At 41.5% G+C, this 21,105-nt stretch overlaps 1 protein-coding gene across 3 annotated transcripts; it reads left to right on the top strand.

Moving 5' to 3' along the window:
- Nucleotides 1–742: 742 nt before the first annotated feature.
- On the top strand, nucleotides 743–19,772 carry CANX (calnexin). 3 transcript variants are annotated; one of them, XM_086758774.1, is made up of 15 exons: nucleotides 743–776; nucleotides 8,801–8,989; nucleotides 9,455–9,528; nucleotides 10,027–10,085; nucleotides 10,432–10,573; nucleotides 11,858–11,939; nucleotides 13,286–13,478; nucleotides 14,401–14,590; nucleotides 15,325–15,438; nucleotides 15,922–16,078; nucleotides 16,410–16,625; nucleotides 17,030–17,149; nucleotides 17,254–17,392; nucleotides 17,541–17,632; nucleotides 18,248–19,772. In XM_086758774.1, exons 2-15 carry the CDS (start codon nucleotides 8,804–8,806, stop codon nucleotides 18,299–18,301), a joined length of 1,818 nt encoding a protein of 605 aa, XP_086614900.1. In that variant the 5' UTR covers nucleotides 743–776; nucleotides 8,801–8,803; the 3' UTR covers nucleotides 18,302–19,772. The 3 variants fall into 3 exon arrangements, with proteins under 3 accessions (XP_086614900.1, XP_086614901.1, XP_086614899.1); XM_086758775.1 differs by lacking the exon at nucleotides 743–776 and adding an exon at nucleotides 1,029–1,169; XM_086758773.1 differs by lacking the exon at nucleotides 743–776 and adding an exon at nucleotides 2,452–2,529.
- Nucleotides 19,773–21,105: the final 1,333 nt, after the last annotated feature.

Below are 21,105 nucleotides of genomic sequence, written 5' to 3'. Positions count from 1 at the left end.
AATTTTGGAAATATAGCACAGTTTAAAGCTTCTGATATTAAACAAGGCCTTTGAACAAGAAGCTGCCTGAGCAGCGCTGCCATCTTCTAAACACGTTGAAGCATGTGTCACTTTTTACTGTCTTCTTAAACCCTCAGCTTGTAACTGAGCAAAAAATACTAGATATACTGAATTTTCTGAATAGGCAGGAGAACTTGAAAGCCCTTTCTGGAACTAAGGAACAAGGAGAGTGAAGTAAAGGCGACTTTACTGTTTAATACCATCGTGCTCAGGCACGGGGACAGGCCGTGGCCGCCAGCCTCCCCAGCCCCTCCCAGCTGCACAGGCAGGCCCAGGGCTTCTTCTCTGCCCCCCTCCGCGACCGGGCCGCCATCGTCCCGGGGCCACGGGGCCGCGGCGACAGCCCGGCACAGCCTCAGCCCCTCCCGCCGCCCTGTCAGCCACCGCAGCGCCCCTGCACGGAGATCCGGTGGGTCCCCGCCCACATTTCAACGGCCTCCCTTCAACCAGCCAATCACCCAACATTTCCTACAACCCCATCAACCAATAGCAGCGCTCCACGAAGGGCAGCACCGTTGGGGCGTGTTTTGAGGCGGGCGGGCCGTTGAGCGGCGGCCGCGTTATCCAATCAAGAAGCCGGACAGGCGGCGGGGCGGGCGGGCGGACGCGCTCTCCGCCAATGGGAGAGACGGAGCGAGGTGGGCCGGGGGCGGGGCTGTAAGCGGTAGATAGGCGGGCGGCGGCGGCGGCGCAGGGCGTGCGGACACGTGACGGAGGTGAGGGGAGGCTGGGGGCGGCGGACGGGGGCGCGCGGGGCTGTGTGGGGGGTGAGTCTGTCCGTCCGGTCGTTCCTCCCCTCCAGCCGCCGCGGCCGGGGCAGCTCCGCGACCCCTGGGGCGGGGGAGCGGGCCGGCCCGCGGGGCATGCCGGGGGATTGGCGGGGTGAGGCGGCGGGGGCAGCCCGGGGGGTGCGCGGTGGGCAGGGCCCGGCGGGATGCTGCTGGGCCTTGGGTGTGGTAGGCGGCGGGGGGGCCCCCGGGAGCCGAGGCGAGAGGGGCGGCCGTGCCTGGGGAGGCCCTGCGGCCAGAGACGGGCACGGGGCCGCTACCGGCGCCCGCTCGGCCTCTGTAGGCCTCCGGGAGGCCTGGAGGGGAGCGGCGGGTCTTCTGGCAAGTTCTGGGAGCTGTGGGCTGGGGAGCGGCTTGTGGCAGGGCCGCGGCCCGAGCGAGGCCTATGGGGCCCTTGATTGTCCTCCTCCTCCTCCTCTGCGGCGAGGCGGGGTAGGGGGGTGACGGGAGTCGGAGGTGGATGCGTGCTGGCGTGTGTTCTGGGTTTTACCTGGCCTCTTGTTTTAATGTGGGCCGCTAACCGGTGAAAATAGTCTTGAGCCACGTAAAAACGCTAGCTGTAAGTAGGAAGCCCTGCAGAGCTAGAAGGGGAGGTGGGTGCGGAGCGTAGCGTGTGGCCTGGGTTGGGCCGTGCCGAGGGGAAGTAGAAGTCTCTGGAAAGGGGGTGTTCAAGATGCAGAACTGGAAGCCCAACAGGTGGGGAAGGTGGGGTAATCGCACAGTGAGGGAGGCCAAAGGTGGCGTGCAGACAAGGAGGCTCTGCAGCAGCAAGGTCTGAGGTTTTGGGGACTTAAAATGCGTGCTTTGGTTTCTACCGCCTGGTTATCATTTGTGTTGGGTGTCTTCAAAATAGGATATGTGACATCTTAGTTCTCATTTTTGGTTGAGAATTGTATTGTGTGCTTTTAGAACAAAATCTCCACACATTTGAATTAAAGCATGCATAGCTTACTGCTTGTCTGTACTGATTCTACTTTCACGTGTAGTTTTGTGATTAAGAACTTTCTAGGCTGTAGAAAGAGAAATGCTGCAGGTGATCTGGTTGTGAAGGGCAAAAGATGTATTAATAGTAGTAGGTGTAGTAATGGTAAAGGTCCAGACTTTATTATTACATTTAATGTAATTAATGCTGCAACATTTCTGCAGAGCACTGTAGAAAACTCTTTCTGAAACATAGTTAGTGTATGTTAGATGTTTGAAAACTAGTGCCAAGAAATGTAATAATGCAGTATGTTTATTTAACATTGTCAAGTAGGCGTAGCTAACATACAGGTTTTATGGGACGTTTTACCCACGATGGCTGGAGTTGTTGCTAAAATGTTGCAAGGAGATAGTGTGACTATAATAATGTATGAGATAGTACAGATAAAATACTAGTTAAATACAGGTTAAAATATGTTACTTTAGCTTCACTCTGATGCACTTGAAATGACTTAAAAACCCCTCTTACTATTGTTTTGGATAAGCCTGTGTAATATTACCAAAATAGTTAACAAAACTAGGAAAAGCTTTGAGTTAAACTTTGTGTTTGTCTCAAGTCTTAGTATTTCTAGTTTTAAAAAAAGATATTATGAGGATATTACTTGTACCATTCACAGACTACATCACAAGCTGAGTATAAGATGTAGATTGCTTCCTGATATCAACTGCCCTCCTAGGAAGGGAAGTCTAATGCAAAATGGTAAGAAAGCTTGCAGCTTCCGTTAGATTACCCTCTTATTTTATGTGCTACTGCACTTCCCCCTAAGTAAATGAATAAATTCTTTACTGAGAATACACTGTGACTTGTACTTAGCCCTGCCTTTTACTTCCTTTTCTGGCCTTTCATTTTTCTGCCTCTTGTAGTGATTGCAACGGCAGCCTGTTCTTGCTGGAATCAGTTTTGTAGCAGGCTAAACTTGAATTGATTTCTAGGCGTGATGGTTTGAAGGATCTTGGGGCACCTCCAGATCTCCCCCCACCTCATGTAATTTCCCTAGCAGCCCATCTGTTTTGTGGTCAAAAAGCCTTCCAGTTCTATCTTTGCCCTCCAAGGACTTCCAGTTCTGCGGGAGTGCTCTCTTTGCTGACAAATGGTACATGATGTTTTTCTCCCTTACTGTATCTGCACTATTGTACATTATTTTTAGAAACTGGCATATTTGAAATGCTTATTTAAAAGCAAGCTTTGTTGCTGTCACCTTTCACAGCTAATCTCTTGCCTGGTTTGTGTTCCTTACAACCCAAACAGAAGGCAGGTTTTTTTTCCTGTGGGGCCATCGAGCTCTCCAGGAGAGGTTTGGCTAATCCTTTCCAGGAGAGTTTTTCTGAAACCTTATGTAGCAGTGTATCCTACCTACCTCTGACCTTGAAGAAAAGGGGGGGGGGTGTGAAAATAAAAGGGGGGCGGGGCAAACCACCCCTACGCAGAGCTCCGGCCTCTGACCTCTTGTGAGCAAGGCAGTTTTACTTCAGCCTTGTCTGCTTTTCGTTGAGTTGTGATGTTAAAGGCAAGATCTTAGCAATGTCGGAAGCTGCCTAGCTGCAAAACTAAGCATTTAAGGGGAAAAATAGTGCTGTCTGCTTCATACAAGTTGCTGCACATATGATTTTATTACAGCCCTCTGAGGTGTGGTGAGGTAATGTACTAGTTGCTGAAATTACAGCATTTGGACACGCAGTTGTTTAGCTTTGCCTTAGAGTGTAGATCTCCCAAATCTGCCTGAAGACAAGTCTGGCTTAAACAAGTGCGGATGACAGAACTGCACATGAAACTACGGCATTAAGCTGACTCTGCTGCCAAGAGCTTAATTTCCTTTATCCTTGGCTACTTACTATATCTCACAGTACTTTCACTTGTCCTGCTACAACTGTTTTTGCCTTTGTATGCTGGATTGGACCGGGGTATTGATTCAGGGTTAAAATAACTCTGAATGGAAGGACTTTGAGGCATCTTAAACCAGCTGCTAGTTCATCATGAGGCTGTCTAAATGGTTATCCTGGCACTGCAGAGGACCCAGGATGTGGAAGGTGGAGGGGCAGTGGGGTGTAGAAAAGGTTTCCTCTGCTATTCAATAGTTCTGCCCTTAAGAAGCGGGGGGACTACGAAGTAGGGTAGCCAAGCCTTTGCTCAGAAACAGTAAAAACTGTCATTTGAGAAGGAAAATGAGCCTTTCTGTTCTTGTCTGCTTGCATTTTTTTGGTGTTGTGACGAGTTTCTTTTGTGCCTTTAAATTTTTCTTCCCTAATTCTTGCCTTGCATGAGGGCACATTGTGGTTGTTTTTACTGGTGTGCTTCCACTCTAAATACCATACTGAAATCCACTATTTGGAACACAGCAAATTTTATTCTTCCTGTATTTAAGTCGTTCAGCTGTCACTTCAGATGCTGCTGAAATAGAAACCACTGCTCTTCCAGTTAAGTTGCTGAGGTATAGTTCGTAGTAAGTGACTTATTTTTAATAAGACTCATTTCATCTGACTGTTAATTCTTCTAAAAAGAAATAAGTAGTCAACTAGATAGCCAGTAGTAATTCAAATGTAGTTATACATTCTAAAAAATGCAATCTTAAGAACTGGCTTGATAAACCACTGAAATTAGTAACCAAGGAGATAATTAAACTGGTTTTGCAGGCTCTGTTCTACCTGGCAGGGAAGTTACTTTCTAAATAGTGTGTTCTGGAAGTATGATAGCAAAGGACTTAACCATCCTTTGTGTGGGCCCTTTCGCTGTCTGTCCTTGCCCAGGACAGGTATGTTAGAATGGTGACAACTGTCTGCTGTATGAGTCAATTGTTTCCAGTGTTGTGCCAATAATTAAGAAGAACTTTCCCTTTATGCCCAGTGAAAGGGGAATTCTAAATAAAAATAAATCTCTGAAGCTGCATGGCTTCCTTGAAAGCCCTGGATTCCAAAGGTAGGAATCACTTAGCCCAGCATTTTGAGCGCCACTTCTATGGCAAGAAGCTAATCCTGTCTCTGAATCTCACTGCAATTTGGTTTAGTTTTTACTTTTTACAAAATAAACTGTGTAGTGTGGCTGTTCCAGGTGTGCATTTTCAGTGCTCTGATATAGCTCCCATAAATTCCAGGCGGAAATGCTTCGGCCTCTGGCAGTCAGGAGTTGAACAGTGCTTAAATGTCACATACACTTTTTCTAATGTAGAAGCTGGCAGTGAATGGACATACAGACATAGCACAAGTGATTTGTTAGCCCTGGCAGTCTTGAACTCCTTGTAGTTAGTACTTTGGTGTTATACTGCAGTAGTTTTCCTTCTGTTCCAAGTGGTGTGCCAATGTTTAAGTGTCTGAAGACCTTACTGGAAAAAAAAACCAAAGGCAGATGAAATTTTGGTCATCTCTGACTTGCAGCAGTCTTATGGTGAAAAATGAAGGTTCCACTGAAGTAGAATGGAGACATCAGAAGCTCTTGCCAATTATGAAGGGGTTCCTTTATTTAAGGCTTTTGACAATTAAAAGATCAGGAATACACTAACCTTCAGAAATGTTACACAGTTAAACCTAAAGAAGGGAAGTACAGTAGAGTCAAAAATGGCTGCTGCTGCTGGTTGCTTGGGAGTTGGACACTACTTCAAGGAAGAAATCTGATCATCATAGAGTAGGTGGCAGTGCATCTGAAGGTTAGATTACATTTTAGGTGACTAATTGAACACCTATATTTGCTAGAAACTTAAAACTCCACTGAAAAATCAGTTTATGCCTTTTTTTTTTTTTTTTGGTATAAAACCTGAGTTTTTTTTCTCTCCCCCTCCCCTCCATTTCAACTTCTATTTAAGAATAACCTAATTTACTAGGACATAATCATGTTTATGTTGTGTCCCAAAGCATTATGTGAAATGAAGTTGAAATTTTCTCCTGTAGCAGTACATCCATTACGGATAGAAATAGCTTTTTAAATATCGATGTTGTGTGCTTCACTTAAATGGCTCTTCTGAGAACATAGTGTCTTTTATTTCTTATTATTTACTTAGTTTGTGTATTATTATGGATTAGCAGAATAAGGAGCTTGGCATGACAACTGGCAGTGCAGGAGATGCTACCAGTCTATACTCAAGGTGTATGAATGGTAGCTTGTGTTGAATTTGGGACTGGTTGAATACTTAGGAAGTGTCCTAAACAGCTTTCCAGGGGTAGGAACTTGTGAATCCTGCTTGCCAGTCGTTAAAGAGGCAAGGACATGAAAGTGGATTAGCATCTCATGTTTTTAGCTTTGTGTGGTTTTTTTTTTTTGTTGGGGGGGAGTAAACAAAACAGCTTGCTTGGGAACTTGAACAGATTGAACCTCATCTCGAGGCTGAAGTACTATGAGGCCTCAAATTCAGACAGAGCGGCCCTACGGGGTAGATGCCTGCGGTTCTGTGAGGAGCACGGATGTGCAGCGTGGCATAGCTTCCGCCTCTGCTCTGTGGGTCGCTGGTAGAAGTCTCTGGTTTCACTGGGACACTTTGACGCAAAGATTTCTGGAGCAACCTTAGCTGCAGTATGAGGCTATGCAGCTTTGCCACTCATCCAAGCAAGAAGTGCTAGCATTTACCAAAGTCCATTTGCTGCTGACAAATGTTTCCCAAGGGTTGCAGTTGGGGTGGGATTGGGAAGTAGGTAATTATTACGTATGGGCTCAGTACTGGCATGAAAGTTAGGGGGAATGATTTAATTCTTTCACCAAAACTTTATTGCTGGTTGGCTAGTGGTGAGATTACTTAAGGGATTACTTGCATGCTAAATCATTAATATCCTCTGCACAGGCTTGGAAGGAGGTATGCAGAAACTCTCTCCTCTTAAAACGAGAGGAGAGTGTTGGCTTATCTTTAGCCTTGCTATAATTACCTTCTATCGCTTTCCAAATCATGAAGTGGTCATCTATCTGTGTTATATAATTTGAGAACAGTTATAAAACTTGGGGTAAAATCTTCCTGAGTTTAGCTTTGTTAAAAATGTATTTGGTGAGGTAAGGTTACCTGTTGGTAAGGTAAGAAAATCCAACCCTTCCCTTGGGAAGGTGTCCTTGTGCCATCTCATCTGTAGTTGCCTCAGTCACACGGGACACATTGAGAGCTCTAAAGGTCACTTTTTCAAGTAACACTTCAAACTCTTGTTTTCTGTAGTGTTTTATACTGGTGGACATGAGTTTATTCAGAGAACATGCTGTCTGGGGGATAGGAGCTTGAACTTCCGAGCGTACTGATGTTTGCTTGACAGTTTTCATTCCTTGGTTTTGTATTGCGCTTCCCACATTAGTAGTAAGAGCTGTGAGCTGCTATGATGTCTGTAATGGTTTTCAGTTTTGGCTGTACACTGTGTGTTAAGCAAACAAGCTTTGCTCATGATGTAATGACAGTTGAAAGTTTGGTAGTGTGGTTTTTGTTTTTGTCAGCTGTTCATGTGGTGAATGGTGTCCTGGCTTGGAGGTGTTTCGGTGCAGTTGCCTGTAGTGTGTGGGGGGCAGGTTGTGAGCATGGATTTAGACCATAATCCTCAAGGTCATCACTATTGTTAGAAAACAGGCTGCAATTGTGTGTTGGTGTAGTGACAAACTGGACGTGACCTCAGCACAAGTCTTTAAAATGCGAATTTGTTGTAGTTATAAAACAGCCTCTCTGTTAAGTAGTAAGTTAAAGAATAATCTGAGAACAGTAGGTCTAGTATGGAACGTGGTTGGAGTGTTGGATAGCGCTTTAAGACTGTAGGTTCTTTTAGTTGCCTAAACATGCTTTGGAAAGTTGAAATTTTGTTTTCTAGCATGACCTTATAGGCACTGTTAACTCTGAGTTGTGTTTGCAAGTCTACAGGGATACAGGCTGAGGTAGGAGTGTAAGGGAAGGAGGGGATGTTTGGTTTTATACTTGCTTTCAAAAAAGTATGAGTCTTAGTTACAACTCTGGTTTTGGAATTAAAATTTGGACTGTGATTCAGAGGGGAAAAGATGAGCAAGACACAGGTTGTTTTTATGGGTTTTTTTGAGAAGTAACTGAGCTGCATGCTAGGAGTGTTGCCTTCTCTGTCAGCCTAAAGGTGCAGTGATCTTGTAGTTTTTCTAGCAAGAAAGTCAAATTGAAACTCTTTTTACTTAAAGATCTTTTGAGCTACAGCTTGCCAAGGTCTACCATATTTTAGGTGTGATGGTGTGCTGAGCACCTTATAAATTAGTTGAAGTGTGAAACTGTAATTGTGTAAAGCCTCTCAACAGATACTTTTCTTTAGTCATCCTGTTAAATTAAAGATCAAAAGAGAGGAATCAGATTAACTGTCTGTTAAATAGCAAGACACTTTCTCCTTGGTCTGCTTCAGAAGCCTCAACTGCTTATGAACATTTGCTGGTAGTATCAGTGACTGTTGGCAGTAATTCCAGAATAAAACCCGGAGAAGGGGACTGATGAATGAAAATGCCAGTGTCCCACAATTGAGAGGACAAAAAAAAAAATTATTGACCAGGAAATAAAGGATTGATGACTCCATAGGTAAATCTCTGCTTGAAAGAGCTAGCTAATTGTATTTCAGTTCCTGAACTGAATGGAAATTTCAGTTTCTATGTGATGCATTTAAAGTCCTTCATAAGCAAGAAGTTGATTCTCTGTTTAGGCTTTTGCATTTACATAGGTTGTGGTGTTGTACATGTGTCTACTGTTCTGCTCATGAACTGTGGCAGTGTAAGAGCAAAATTATAACACTTCTGCGGCATGATCTGCAGGACTTGCACACATGGTCCTCCACTCAGTTAACATCTATTCTGTATTTAATACTTTAGCTTTATGTTGTAGTCCTCTCCAGCTTTTAGAACTGTCTCAACCACCCAAACGCAGTAAATAACAGAATTGAAAAGATAAATTTGCACTTTTCTTTTAGTGGTAAGCTAGAACTTTATGATTAGTCTTGGATGCTTGGTTTTGTACCAAGAAGCAGTGCTTCACTCTATGCACAGTGCAGGCTTGACATCTTTGCTTTGTCTTATTCAGATCATGGAGCTGAAATGGCTACTGTATGTGACCCTGCTAGCTCTTGGGACTCTTGCTGTCCAGGCACGTGATATGGATGATGACAGTGACAGTGATGATGTAGTTGACATCGAGGATGACTTGGACGATGGCATTGAGGAGGTCGAAGAGTCAAAGGCAGAAACGAGCACTCCTCCTCCAACTCCAAAGGTTTGGTGTGGAACTTCTTTTAAAAATTGAATTACTGCTTGTGTTGTGGTTAATGTAAATCTGATCAGAGTTGTCATTTTGCTAACATTTAATATGTCTTGATGTTGTTAAAGATGTTATCTGGGAGTAAGGCTTGGAATTAAGCCTAGCTGCTTCGTTCCTATTTTTACGTTCTCCATGTTCTTCTTGAAAACCTCATCCATCCTTGAAATCTCTGATGTTATTATCAGGAGTTAATGCTAATGTTTTCAACTAGATATATACTTTAGTTTTAATTGCAGACAAGAGCACAGTGGCTTGGCACAAGCAGCAGTATTTATGTAACTTCTGTATTTATGCTGCAAGGGTGTTCCAGGTAAGTTATACTTGAGTGTAGAGGGGGATTGTGAGCTGTGTGTGCCTGCATTTCTTTTAGAGTAGAGAATGTGCCTTGAAAGGTGCATAAATGCCTCTCTCCTCCAATAGGTTACCTATCGGCCCCCAGTCCCAACTGGCGAGGTGTATTTTGTGGAGTCCTTTGATAAAGGAACTCTGGATGGGTGAGTATGACCTGAAGGATGATTCAGTATAGCAAATAATTTAAAACTTTGGTGAAAGGCAATGAAGCCCTCTGTAGAGTATACGTTGTTCAAGATGGAATCAAAAGGTGGTGGTTGTGTATATGAGGCTGGCTGTTAAAGTGCTGAGCTAAACTGGTATTTCCTTAAGTTCTAGTAACAAGGGGGAGGTGAGCCATACGTGTGTAATGTTATAATCCTCATCTGACTTTTTACTTTCTTCAAGTAATGTGAGGATGGTGAGGTACTACTTTTTTAATTTACAAGAGTAAGACACCAAGGCCATCCTGCTTTGGGGGTGAGGTGGGAAGTGGCAAATGCAGTAAACTTTGCAGACTTGGAGATAAAACTCCTAAGAGAAACAAGACACTGGGCTGTAGTCATAGGACAGCAAGGGCTGCCTTCTGTTAAGGGCAGGATTTTTAGTGGGGGGTGGGATATCTGCCTTGGATATCTAACCATTGGATATCTGTCTTCTAGATGGATCCTTTCCAGAGCCAAAAAAGATGATACGGATGATGAGATTGCCAAGTATGATGGTGAGTCTAACTCAGGTTTTGCATGATAGAAGTTTCTGATATCTTTTGTGATATCTGAAGAAAAGATGCAAGTCTTTGTTTTCTGTTTCCTAGTTAAAATTATGTTGACTCAAGAAAATGTAAGGAGTGTTTATATACCTGGCTAAGAATATAAAGTGTAGTTCTGATTTAGACAAAATATCCACTTGGGGATTTAAAAATAATTTTTGGTGAAGATGACATACTAATAACTTGATGAGGTACCCTGTAAGGTGTTATTGCAGAATGCTGACTATCTTGTTCAAAATTGGGATAAACAAAGACAGCTTGAATAAATATTGATAATGTTTGGTTCATTTCTCTCCAGGTAAATGGGAAGTCCAAGATATGAAGGACACTAAGCTTCCAGGAGACAAGGGGCTTGTATTGGTAACCCGAGCTAAGCATCATGCAATTTCATCCAAACTTTCAAAGCCTTTTGTATTTGATACCAAACCCCTTATTATACAGTAAGTAGAGGATAACTTAGTGTTCTGTTATTTCAAGGGTGTGATGATAGCAGGCTAAGGTTAATTCAATAACTGAGCTTTTGTTGACTGGGGGTGTAGATGATACAAGATGCTGAAGGCTATTAGTGTATTGTTTAAGTAAAAATAAAGTAGCAACCCAGATTCCTAGCGTGGATCCCTCTGAAGCCTGAAAAGGAAAGAAGTAAATGAAAACTAGACTTGGTAACCTGTCTTGGGACTTCAATTCACTTGATTTAATTGTAGTAACAAGGTCAGGCAACTGACTTTTGTACTGGTAATTGTGAAAGTCATTGTCCTTTTGGACAAAAACTGGTCTGTATGTAGGTCAGTGCACTTCCTTATGCAGTAAACTACCCTCAGTTTCCAAGGTGGAGTGGACAGAGTGGTAAAGATGCACTCATTTCCTCCTTTCTTTGTCTTAGTTCGTCTGTCATGGCAGGTTAGCAGCTTGCCTAGCTCTGTTTGGCCATGACTAATGTAGAAGAATCTACTTGCATACATGTTAGACTAGCAAGCTGGGGGGAAAAAAAAATAAGAGTGAGAATGGTTGAATTGTGGATTATTACCTACTTTATCAGTTTTAAACAAAGAGTAAGCTAATTCATATTTGCACAAGATAATAATTGGTCACTTTGCTTTGCATGACTGTTTTAGTTTTGGCTCAAAATACAAGGCTAAAAATAAATCCCAGTGGTCATCCACTCCAGCTGCTGGCATTGAGAGAGGATCAAGCATACCTAGCCTATTCCTGACAGAGATGTTTTGCCTTTTTCAGACTCCTTGGCATCCCTAAATACACTGTTTTATGCTTGTAACCCTAAAGAGACTTCTAGGATCACATTGTTGTTATTTCGGTAGTCTTGCAAATTGAGTTGTCTGTCTGCCATAGTAGTTGTAGGGAAAATAATTGGCTTGCCTTAATATCTGTTGCAGTGCCTTGCATATTGGAAAGCTTTTTCTTCCCTCTCTCTACTTCTAGATCATAATATTCTAGACCAGCACTCAATTCCTTTAATCTTTTCTGTCAGGTTAAGTCTTCCAAATCCTCAATTTTTCTTCTTTCTCAGGCCCTTATGAATATTTGCCTAGTCCTTAGAGTGCAGTGTGTATTTTTAATATTCACTGGGCACATGATTTAAAGCAAACAGCAATAAAACAGTCTCATTTTAAATTTGTACTTGAAAATTGTAGTTGTGTATTACAGAAGTAACTCTTCCTCATATATAACATGTTCTCTCCTTCTCTATCCAAAACTAAAATTAGGTATGAAGTAAACTTCCAAAATGGAATAGAGTGTGGTGGGGCCTATGTGAAATTGCTTTCAAAAACCCCTGAATTGAGCTTGGTAAGTAATGCTGCTGCTCTTGAGTATTAGTTGTGAAAGAAAGCTTGTTTGTTTTGCTTCTTCCTGACAAAACATCTTCAGTAAAGGCAGTGGGGCACATTTAGGGCCTGATCTCCAAAGAACTTTGCAGAAACTCAGCAGTTTCCCACTATTTTCAGTTGGCCTCTTGAGTGAAAACTCTGGAGTTCCCTAGTAGCTGAGCAGTTCTATACCTTTGTTAAAGTATGCAATACTTAAGATTTCTGTAGGTTCTAGGACCAAAGAGGAGGTATCTTATGAAAGCAGCCAGTGTATGAGGAGAAACCTTCTCAGGAAGCTGTTGCGCAGAAGGAAGGTTCCGTGTTTTATCTTCTAAAACAAACTAATGCAAATAACTAAAAATATACCTTGTGTTTACTGCCTTGCCTCTTACATGTGAATCCACTTGTGAGTTACTGAGCTTATTTAAAAAAAAAATCTTGAGAGGTGGAACTGGATACAGCCTTATGTTCAGCTGCACACAGTAGCTATATAGAACCATTTGCTTCATAAATGACTCTTGAATGCATTATCTTAAAAGTGTGATCAATGGAAGAGACCATGCTACAACACCTAAGGATTAAGAATAATTTTATCTTCTCTCAATCATATACTTGCCTAAAGTAGTTTAGCTTATTCAGACAAAGCTTAACCTTGCGTAGGCTTGTCTAGCCTTTGGGTTTTCTTTAGCCATCTTCCTAGACTTTATAGGAAGTACCTTTTATGACTTGTTACCCATGCTTCTCATTCATTGAAGTTTTATTATTAATACAGATTCAATTTTTAAAAATACTCCTGAAAGGCTACTCGATTATCTAACCAGTTTCATGGGGGCGTTGAATTTTAAGATAAGATTAGCAAGAACACGTACACTTGCTTGCAGTGTTCAATGGTGACATTGTATCCAGTTAGCTCTGAGATTCAGACAGTACACGAGGTCATAAGTGTGTAGACTAAATACAACTTGGCCTTTTAATGCTCCTTATCACTTTATGTGAAAGAAACTCTGGACTACTAGTCGTTCGTTGTTAGTAGTAACTGATAGTTCTATATTGATAGCTTTTAAAATCCTGTAGTGTAATATAGAGAGTGGTTGTCACTTACACTTATCTTGTGGTAACACTTGAATGGCTGTTGTCTTTCATCGGGAATCCTGGTATTTTTTTCTAGGGGCTTGTATTCATCATACAAACTTTAGTTGCAGGTACTTCACTGGCTTGATATCCAAGTTGTGAAATAATTTCTAATGAATTTGAAGTTCTTGTGCCAGGCAGCAACTTAACTTGTATTTCAAAATAATGGACTGAAGGTTTGTGTTGTTTTTAAAGGATCAATTCCATGACAAAACTCCATATACGATCATGTTTGGCCCTGACAAATGTGGAGAAGACTATAAATTGCATTTCATTTTCCGGCACAAAAACCCAAAGACTGGCAAATATGAGGAGAAGCATGCGAAGCGTCCAGATGCAGACCTGAAGACTTACTTTACTGATAAGAAGACCCATCTTTATACTCTGGGTACAGTAACTGTTGACTGTGCATGTTAATAACTGCTACTGTGCTTCCTGAACCAAAAGCTCATAAAATGAGCCAGACGAACAAGTGAAATAGTCAGCGCTCCATACAACTAAAACCCACTTGAAAGCTCTGGATTCAAAAACTAGTCTTGTTATACAAAGGCTTATTTCTTCCTTGCAAGAAGTCTTGATTCATGTAAGAAAGATCATGAGACCTTGAACTTAATAGTTAAAGGAGAACTGAATTTCAGAGCAGTTATGAGTGACTTGATACCCTAAGTATATCCCAAATAGTTAACAACACTTGTGAACTGCTTGAATGCTGCCCCCTAGTAATTTGGAATATACTAGACTCTGGATTTAGAGGGATAGTCTTTTTTCCTTGCTGCTTTTGTAGTACCGCACAAACTCAGTGGTTCTGAAAGGACAGGATCTGATCTGGTATATTAGCTATGACTAAAATATTTCAGGAATTATGCAGGAGAATATCTCTAGCTCTTCTTACGACAGAGACAGCAATGGATAAACAAGTGAGATTAAAATCCTGTGAGGCAGTAGCAGGGAGTCTTATTCTTGAGTAGAATGTAAATACATCCATTCCTACTACTAAAGCAATGCTTATTATGCTGAAGTCAACTTGCTGTGCTAACTGGTAAATTGCTCTACAAGCTGCTTTGTGCTTTTAGCGTATTTAAAGTAAGACTCCTTCAATGAGTCATCTTTTTCTCAAGGTGAGATGTGGTACATAATCACTAACTGCTTTGGCATAAGGAGAAAGGTTCTCAAGGAATTGTTAAAACAGTTGCTGGGTGGGTGGTGGCTTGGTTTGCTGAAGTTTTAGTTGTGTGGTGTGGATGAGTGATACTTCATGATGCACGCTTTGTATCATATATGTAATGGCTACATCAACTTTTTTTCCTCAGTCTTGAATCCTGATAATAGTTTTGAAATACTGGTCGATCAAACGGTTGTCAACAGTGGGAATCTGCTAAATGATATGTCTCCTCCTGTGAATCCACCCCGAGAGATTGAGGACCCGAATGACCAGAAGCCTGAGGACTGGGATGAGAGACCGAAAATCCCAGACCCAGATGCTGTTAAACCAGATGACTGGTAAGCTGTTAGAGGGGTGGAATTGCGGGAGGCCTTGGCCTGATAATTTGGTGCTGATCAAAAAGTCTTTCTCAGATGATTTAGAAGGTTTTGTGTCTCACCCTTGTGATTAAAACACAATCAGTTCAGGGATCTGAGCAGCAGTTTGGTAGACAAAGGCGGGCAGGATCCCTGTCCTCTGAGAATTAGTCTTTAGTGCTCCTGTTACTGTGCTGACCACAGATAAAGGTTTACCAAAACAGCTATGCTAGTTGATGCTTTCATCCTTGGTGAAATCAAAAGATGAGCTGCAGAAGATATAACTGTAAGGTGTTTGTAGTTTGTGTAATGCATAGTTACAAGTGACTGATTTGACTTCCTAAATCCTAAAACTTTTACTGGGTCTGTCTTTGAACCTATGCTTTATGAACCGTGGACTCAATTTTGAGCTCAAATGTGTGTTTGCAGCAATGACTAAGATATGGGATTTGCTGTAATATGCCCTTTCTAGGTTGGTTTTTAAAAAAATAAGTAGTATTACCTTACAGTTGGTACCATGACTGTGCCATGAGGCACATGTATAAGCAACAGATTGCAAGGCAATTCTGTTCTGAAATCATGGTGTTGCACTTACCCTATCAGAAGTGAAGCTGGCTGTTTATCTAGGTCAGTGGGCTTGTTCAGGGTCTGTAGAATCATGCTTTAGGGTTAAGAACTTTTGTGTGTGTGTTAATAAATAATATTCTGTTCTCAAGGGATGAGGATGCTCCTGCAAAGATTGCGGATGAAAATGCTGTGAAACCAGAGGGCTGGTTGGATGATGAGCCAGAATATGTAGCAGACCCTGATGCTGAGAAGCCTGAAGACTGGTATGTTTACTGCCTGTTGCAAATCACAGCAAATATTTTTATGGCTTTGGTACTGGCTTTTACATGTACAAGAATAGCTGCTTCATTGTTGCTTGCTAATGAAGTTGTCGATTCAGGCTATCTTGCTTCAAAAGTAGGCAGAGTTATCTGAGGAGTATTGTGTTCACCTGCACACTTCTCAACTGTCCTATGATTGTAAGCTGAACAGGGTGGGGATGGTCATCTGCAGTTGTACCATACTTGGGAGGGGTGGCTGGGAAGTCTGTGCTCAGGGACTGCCTTCTGTTGAGCTGCTGTGCTTACAAGCTACTACTTGAAATTCTCATTCCTTCTGCGGTGTCTTTACCTACAGACCAATGCTATACAAAGTTTTGATACCTCCATTTTGTGGTAGGAATTTTAACTGACTCCGAAATCACACGTTATTTATGTCTTCTGTATAAAGATAAGGGACAGGCTTCAAAACTAAATTTCTCTTTTCAGGGATGAGGACATGGATGGTGAATGGGAGGCACCTCAGATTGCAAATCCTAAATGTGAGACAGCCCCTGGCTGTGGTACCTGGCAGCGACCAATGATTGACAATCCAAACTACAAAGGCAAATGGAAGCCTCCTATGATTGATAACGTGAACTATCAGGTTGGTGTTTTCATTGCTTTAACTGCTGGCTAGTGCAGCATTTCTTTTGCAAAAAGCAGAATGATTTAGATTCAGCATGTGTAATTAAGAATACAAATACTGTCATGACTGTGCTGTGTTTCAAGTGGACAGATTCAAAGTGCTTTCTTACATGGCTTCCCTTCTTCATAGCACAAATTAAAATAGATTCCCAAAACCTGACAAGTTGCACCCATAGACATTGTAATTAAGTGTTATGGATTTGGATTTTACTTTCTCTCTGTTCAAAATGGGCTGAAAACTAAAAATGGTATTATAACAGGTGAGGCTGAGTGTCTTTTGTCTTTCCTAGGGTATATGGAAACCTAGGAAGATCCCTAACCCAGATTTTTTTGAAGACTTGGAGCCTTTCAAGATGACTCCTGTCAGTGCTGTGGGCCTTGAGCTGTGGTCAATGACTTCTGACATATTTTTTGACAACTTTATCATCTGTACTGAAAGAGCTGTGGCTGATGATTGGGCCAGTGATGGATGGGGACTGAAAAAGGCAGCTGATGGTGCTGCAGAGGTGAGAAATAAAGGTTTAATTATATGCTTCTGACTGGAACAGTAGGAGCATTGCTGCTGTTCTCCCAGTTTGTTTATCAGTATATACCTAAGTGTACCAAAGCTAGCGGTTATGATAAACTAGATTGGAACCTCAGTTCCTGATTATAATATGGTGATAGTTGCTGTAAGTGAGTACTCCCTGCTCTTCTGTGAGGTTTTTGCTCTGACAACTGGACTGTTAACTTTAGCCTAATTCTTTGTTTATAAACTATGAAAAAAGCACTTGTGCAGGTTAGCTTTTTTTTACATATGAAATATAATGTTCAAAGTTGCAAAAAACCAGATGGAAAACTCTGTAGCTTAAACTTGGCTGCTACAATTTGCTGTATGGGATGAAATTTGACAGTTCTTCTTATCTTATAGCCTGGTGTTGTGGGCCAGATGATGGCAGCTGCTGAAGAGCGTCCCTGGCTTTGGGTAGTCTACATCCTCACTGTGGCTTTACCAGTGTTCCTTGTTGTCCTTTTCTGCTGTTCCGGGAAGGTATGCATTTCCTCCAGTAATAAGCAGTATAATATTTAGAAAGAGACTCAGCAAAATGTACCTTAGTGTCACAAATAATTGCCTGGTCTTGACAATTTTTTTAGAAACAGCCAAGTGCTGCAGAATACAAAAAGACTGATGCTCCTCAGCCTGATGTGGTGGATGAGGAGAAAGAGGAAGAAAAAGACAAAGGGGACAAAGAAGAGGAGGAGGAGGAGGAGGAAGCAAATGAGGAAAAGCTAGGTAGGTAAACTAGATACTCCTGAAACAGTTTGAGTTTTCTGTCTGATAGAATAAAACAGTGGGATTGGCAGACCTGGAGTAAAGCTAATGGTGAACTGAAGGCAAGTCAGAAATGAGAATAAGATTTCTTTTATTTTATTTCCCTTAGAAGAGAAGCAGAAAAGTGACGCTGATATAGGAAGTGCTAGTCAGGAGGAGGAGGAAGAGGAGGATGATGAGGACAGGAAACCTGCATCAGAGGTAAGAGTGCTTAACATTTGAGAGAAGTCTTGTGCATGTTTTTTTTTCGTCTTAAGTCATGTAGAACAAGCCTTACTAAAGTGTTAAAAGTTAACCTGGCTCATGTGATACTCCTTCCCAGGGTCAGAACTTTGGAAAACTTGATCACCCCGCAGAATAGGAATTGCTGCAGCTCACTTCAGAGCTGGGTGCCTTTCTAAAGGCATTGCCGTAGACCCTGCATTGTGAGAGGAGTGGGATTGTGTGGAATGCATCTTCTTGAGGCAAAAGGCTTATTCAGCTTTGTATGCAGTCAGGATGTGACCTCTTAAGGGCTCTACGCTAGCATAATGGCTGACTTAAAAATGGGTGGAATGTTGCTTAAAGTTAAAGGGATTCTCACAGCAGCAGCAGCTGTTGAGCACTCTCAGCGAACAGTGTACATCCACTGTGAAAACAAGAGGATTTGTGTGTTTGCCATGTATAGTGAGGAAAGGTAGTAACAGCAGTAGGTCATTTCAAAAATGAAATCCTAATGTAGAACTGAAAGTAGATTACATAAGTTTGCTCAAAATGCTTTTTAAGGATAGTCTTAATCTTATTTTGTTGATATTTACATAAATTACTTTCTTGCAGGAGGAAGAAACTGTGAATAGATCACCCAGAAACAGAAAGCCAAGGAAAGATTGAAAAAAGTCATAAGAACTTGATCTGTGATTTTTTTTTTTTTTTTTCAAACATGGTTCTGGGAGAGGACCTTGGACACCTTACATTGAAACTTGGACAAACCTCAAGATTTCACCATCCACAGGTTCCAGTCACACTATCCAATGTAATGGAGCGTCTAGCAGTAAAATATTTGCAATCATCTGTTTTAAAGAACATCATTCCTGTAGAAAGAATGCATTTAATATAATGGGCTGTGGATTTTGGAATGTAACATAACTAACCTTTTCATTTTTGGTTTTAAATATTCTTTTCTGTTTTTAAGTAGATTGGTAGAACTTTTCCAGTCTCAAACCTTGGCTTAATTTAATATATTAATTAGTGAAAAATAACAATGAATCTTGAAAGTGCTAGGTGATAAAAATGCAGTTTTATAACTAGTTTTTTTTACGAATATGTAAATTCCTAAATGCACCAATGTCTTTATATCCCTTAAAACTTGATAATTCTTTAAAGAAAAGTTGTCAATGTATTTGACAACCCCTGTGCCCTCAAAGAGAAGAAAACTGGGAGGGATGTATGGAGAAACCAGTATGAAACTCTCTAATCAAGCTTATTCTTTGGGGGGGGGGGAGAGGAAGAAGGGGCGAAAGGAAGGGGTTAGTGTATAGAATATGCATACTGTGCATTGCTGAAGCCCTGTTAAGTGTTGACAAATGATCTAGGATTTGGAGTGGGTAATCTTTAATGTGGCATTGAATCCCGCGGACCTTGCAGATAATGGGTTTTGTTAGTTCTTGAACTTTTTGTAAAGCTAATGGGGTGGCGAGGGGAGGCTAGACTACTTCCCCCTTTCCCCTCTGTTCGGCCACCGATGCTTTCCTTTCTCTGTGACTGTACAGCTCTTTCTGAGTGCAGCTTTGCCTCAGTTGCTTAAGTGCTTCATGTTCAGCTCGTCATTGAACTCTTTTCATAGTTAGGCCTACTCCTTTCCAGGGTCCAAACACTGGATAGGACAGTGTCCCATATCCTCTCACTGTTATCACTGTATGTGTACTCCTGTAGAAATGGGGGAGGTAGTCAGGTAGACAAGTGGAACTGAGTATTTGTTAAGAAAAAAAAAAGCAAGCAACCAGCCAAGATGTCAGTATTGTAGGTGGGGAAGGAGCATGTGGAATATCTTAACTGGTATGTGAAACTGTTGAAGTCTTTTATCTGCTCTTCATGTAACAAATGCATCCTAAATTATATTGTGAATGTTAGGGAGTTCCAATTCCAGCTGAATAAATTTTTTAAAGCGTTGAGTCTACCATATTATACTGTTTCAAACACTTTTTTTTTTGTGTGTGGAATGCAGGTGATCACTACAAGAGCATACCTCTGAGGGTGAAATCTATGTAACTTCATTACACTGTACCAAATATGTTGGCGTTTGGATGTCTATATAGATAAACTTTTGCCTTTGTTCAGAGTGAAATTAAATGTCCTGAAATTACTCTTCTTGCACTGAATTTAAACACTCCAGTGTTGTTTGGTCATAGCATAGGTGTAGTGAGGGGGTAATAATTCCCAGGTGCTGGAGAGGGGAAGAGTGTCCCAATTACCTTGCAAACAATCTAACCAATTACTAAAAGACTCTTGTTTTGGGGGGTTTTTTGTAAAACACCTTTTGCTGCCTGTCCTTATGTTGTATCCCTTGGTTGTTGTGTTTTGAAATATTAGTGATCACAAATGCATAGCAGGATTTCTTGATCTTTGCAGTGTGCAAATAAACTATTGTAAGCAAGATACTGGAAGTAATTTCAGACTTCTGTCGGGAGCTATTGCATGTTTAGAATGCCTTTGCCTGTTGAACACCTGGTAAATACTGCTCCTTAATGCAAAAATAGCTTATACTCTGACATGAAAGATGTCATAGCTTAAGCATTGCTACTAGCTTGTTCTCAGGACTGTATTTTTATCAAGGAGCAGCTGCTATTTATGGCTCTCAGTCCTTTGAGATGAAGTACATGTAAATGGTTTCAGTTCAGCTAACACTTTGAGCACAACATAAAAAAAAATCTATTAATCTAATGTTTTTATCTTAATATGCAAATTGCCTTAAATTCCCAAACAATTCATGTGCATACCTGTTCTTTCAAAGTATCAAAAGTGAACTTAAGATCTGCTGTCAGCTTTTAAATAGTATTATATTAAAGCTAATTTGTAAATCTGCATTTGCTTCTGCTAAATCTCCTGAAGAAATCTCCTGTCTGCATGTTACGGCTTTTTTTGATACCATAGTGTATGCTGCTTAAATAATCACTACAATAAATGAAGACTTTCCAAAATGGATAGACAATTAAAAGTTACTTTTTATCCTGCTTTCTTATTTTTAAAGCCTTGGAGGAAAAAAAATTAGCTATCTGCTTATCCAGAGAATTTTTAAAGCATAGCTGTGTTTTCGAAGCACTGAAATTCTGTCTGGTGGTGAGCTGTGAACTAGGTTTGGAACTGTTACAAACACTTGAAGGTGTATTTGAGCCTCTTATTTCTGTGCACCTGGGAGCGGCAGCTGAAAAGGATGCTCTACTTCATTGAATGTGCTATGTCTGAAGACTGGAGGGAAGGGTTAGACAGAGATGGTAAATCAAAACAAAACCATAGGGGGAGTAAGTGCATACAGGGTCTGAAACAGAAGGCAGTAGAAATGCTGAAATACAGTTTGGTTTGGCTTTTTTTTCCTCCTCGAGTTGGTGCTCAGTGAAGGGAGTTGATAGAGATGCAGCTAACAGACTAACCTGCTCAGCAGTGTCACTGGATGTGATGTACCCTTCCTGTGGCTGGCT

The sequence above is a fragment of the Chlamydotis macqueenii genome, chromosome 14, assembly GCF_036417535.1.
Source record: "Chlamydotis macqueenii isolate bChlMac1 chromosome 14, bChlMac1.mat, whole genome shotgun sequence".
NCBI lineage: Eukaryota > Metazoa > Chordata > Aves > Otidiformes > Otididae > Chlamydotis > Chlamydotis macqueenii.
Note: the sequence above shows the minus strand (reverse complement) of the source record. Positions and strands in the feature narration are given on the sequence as shown.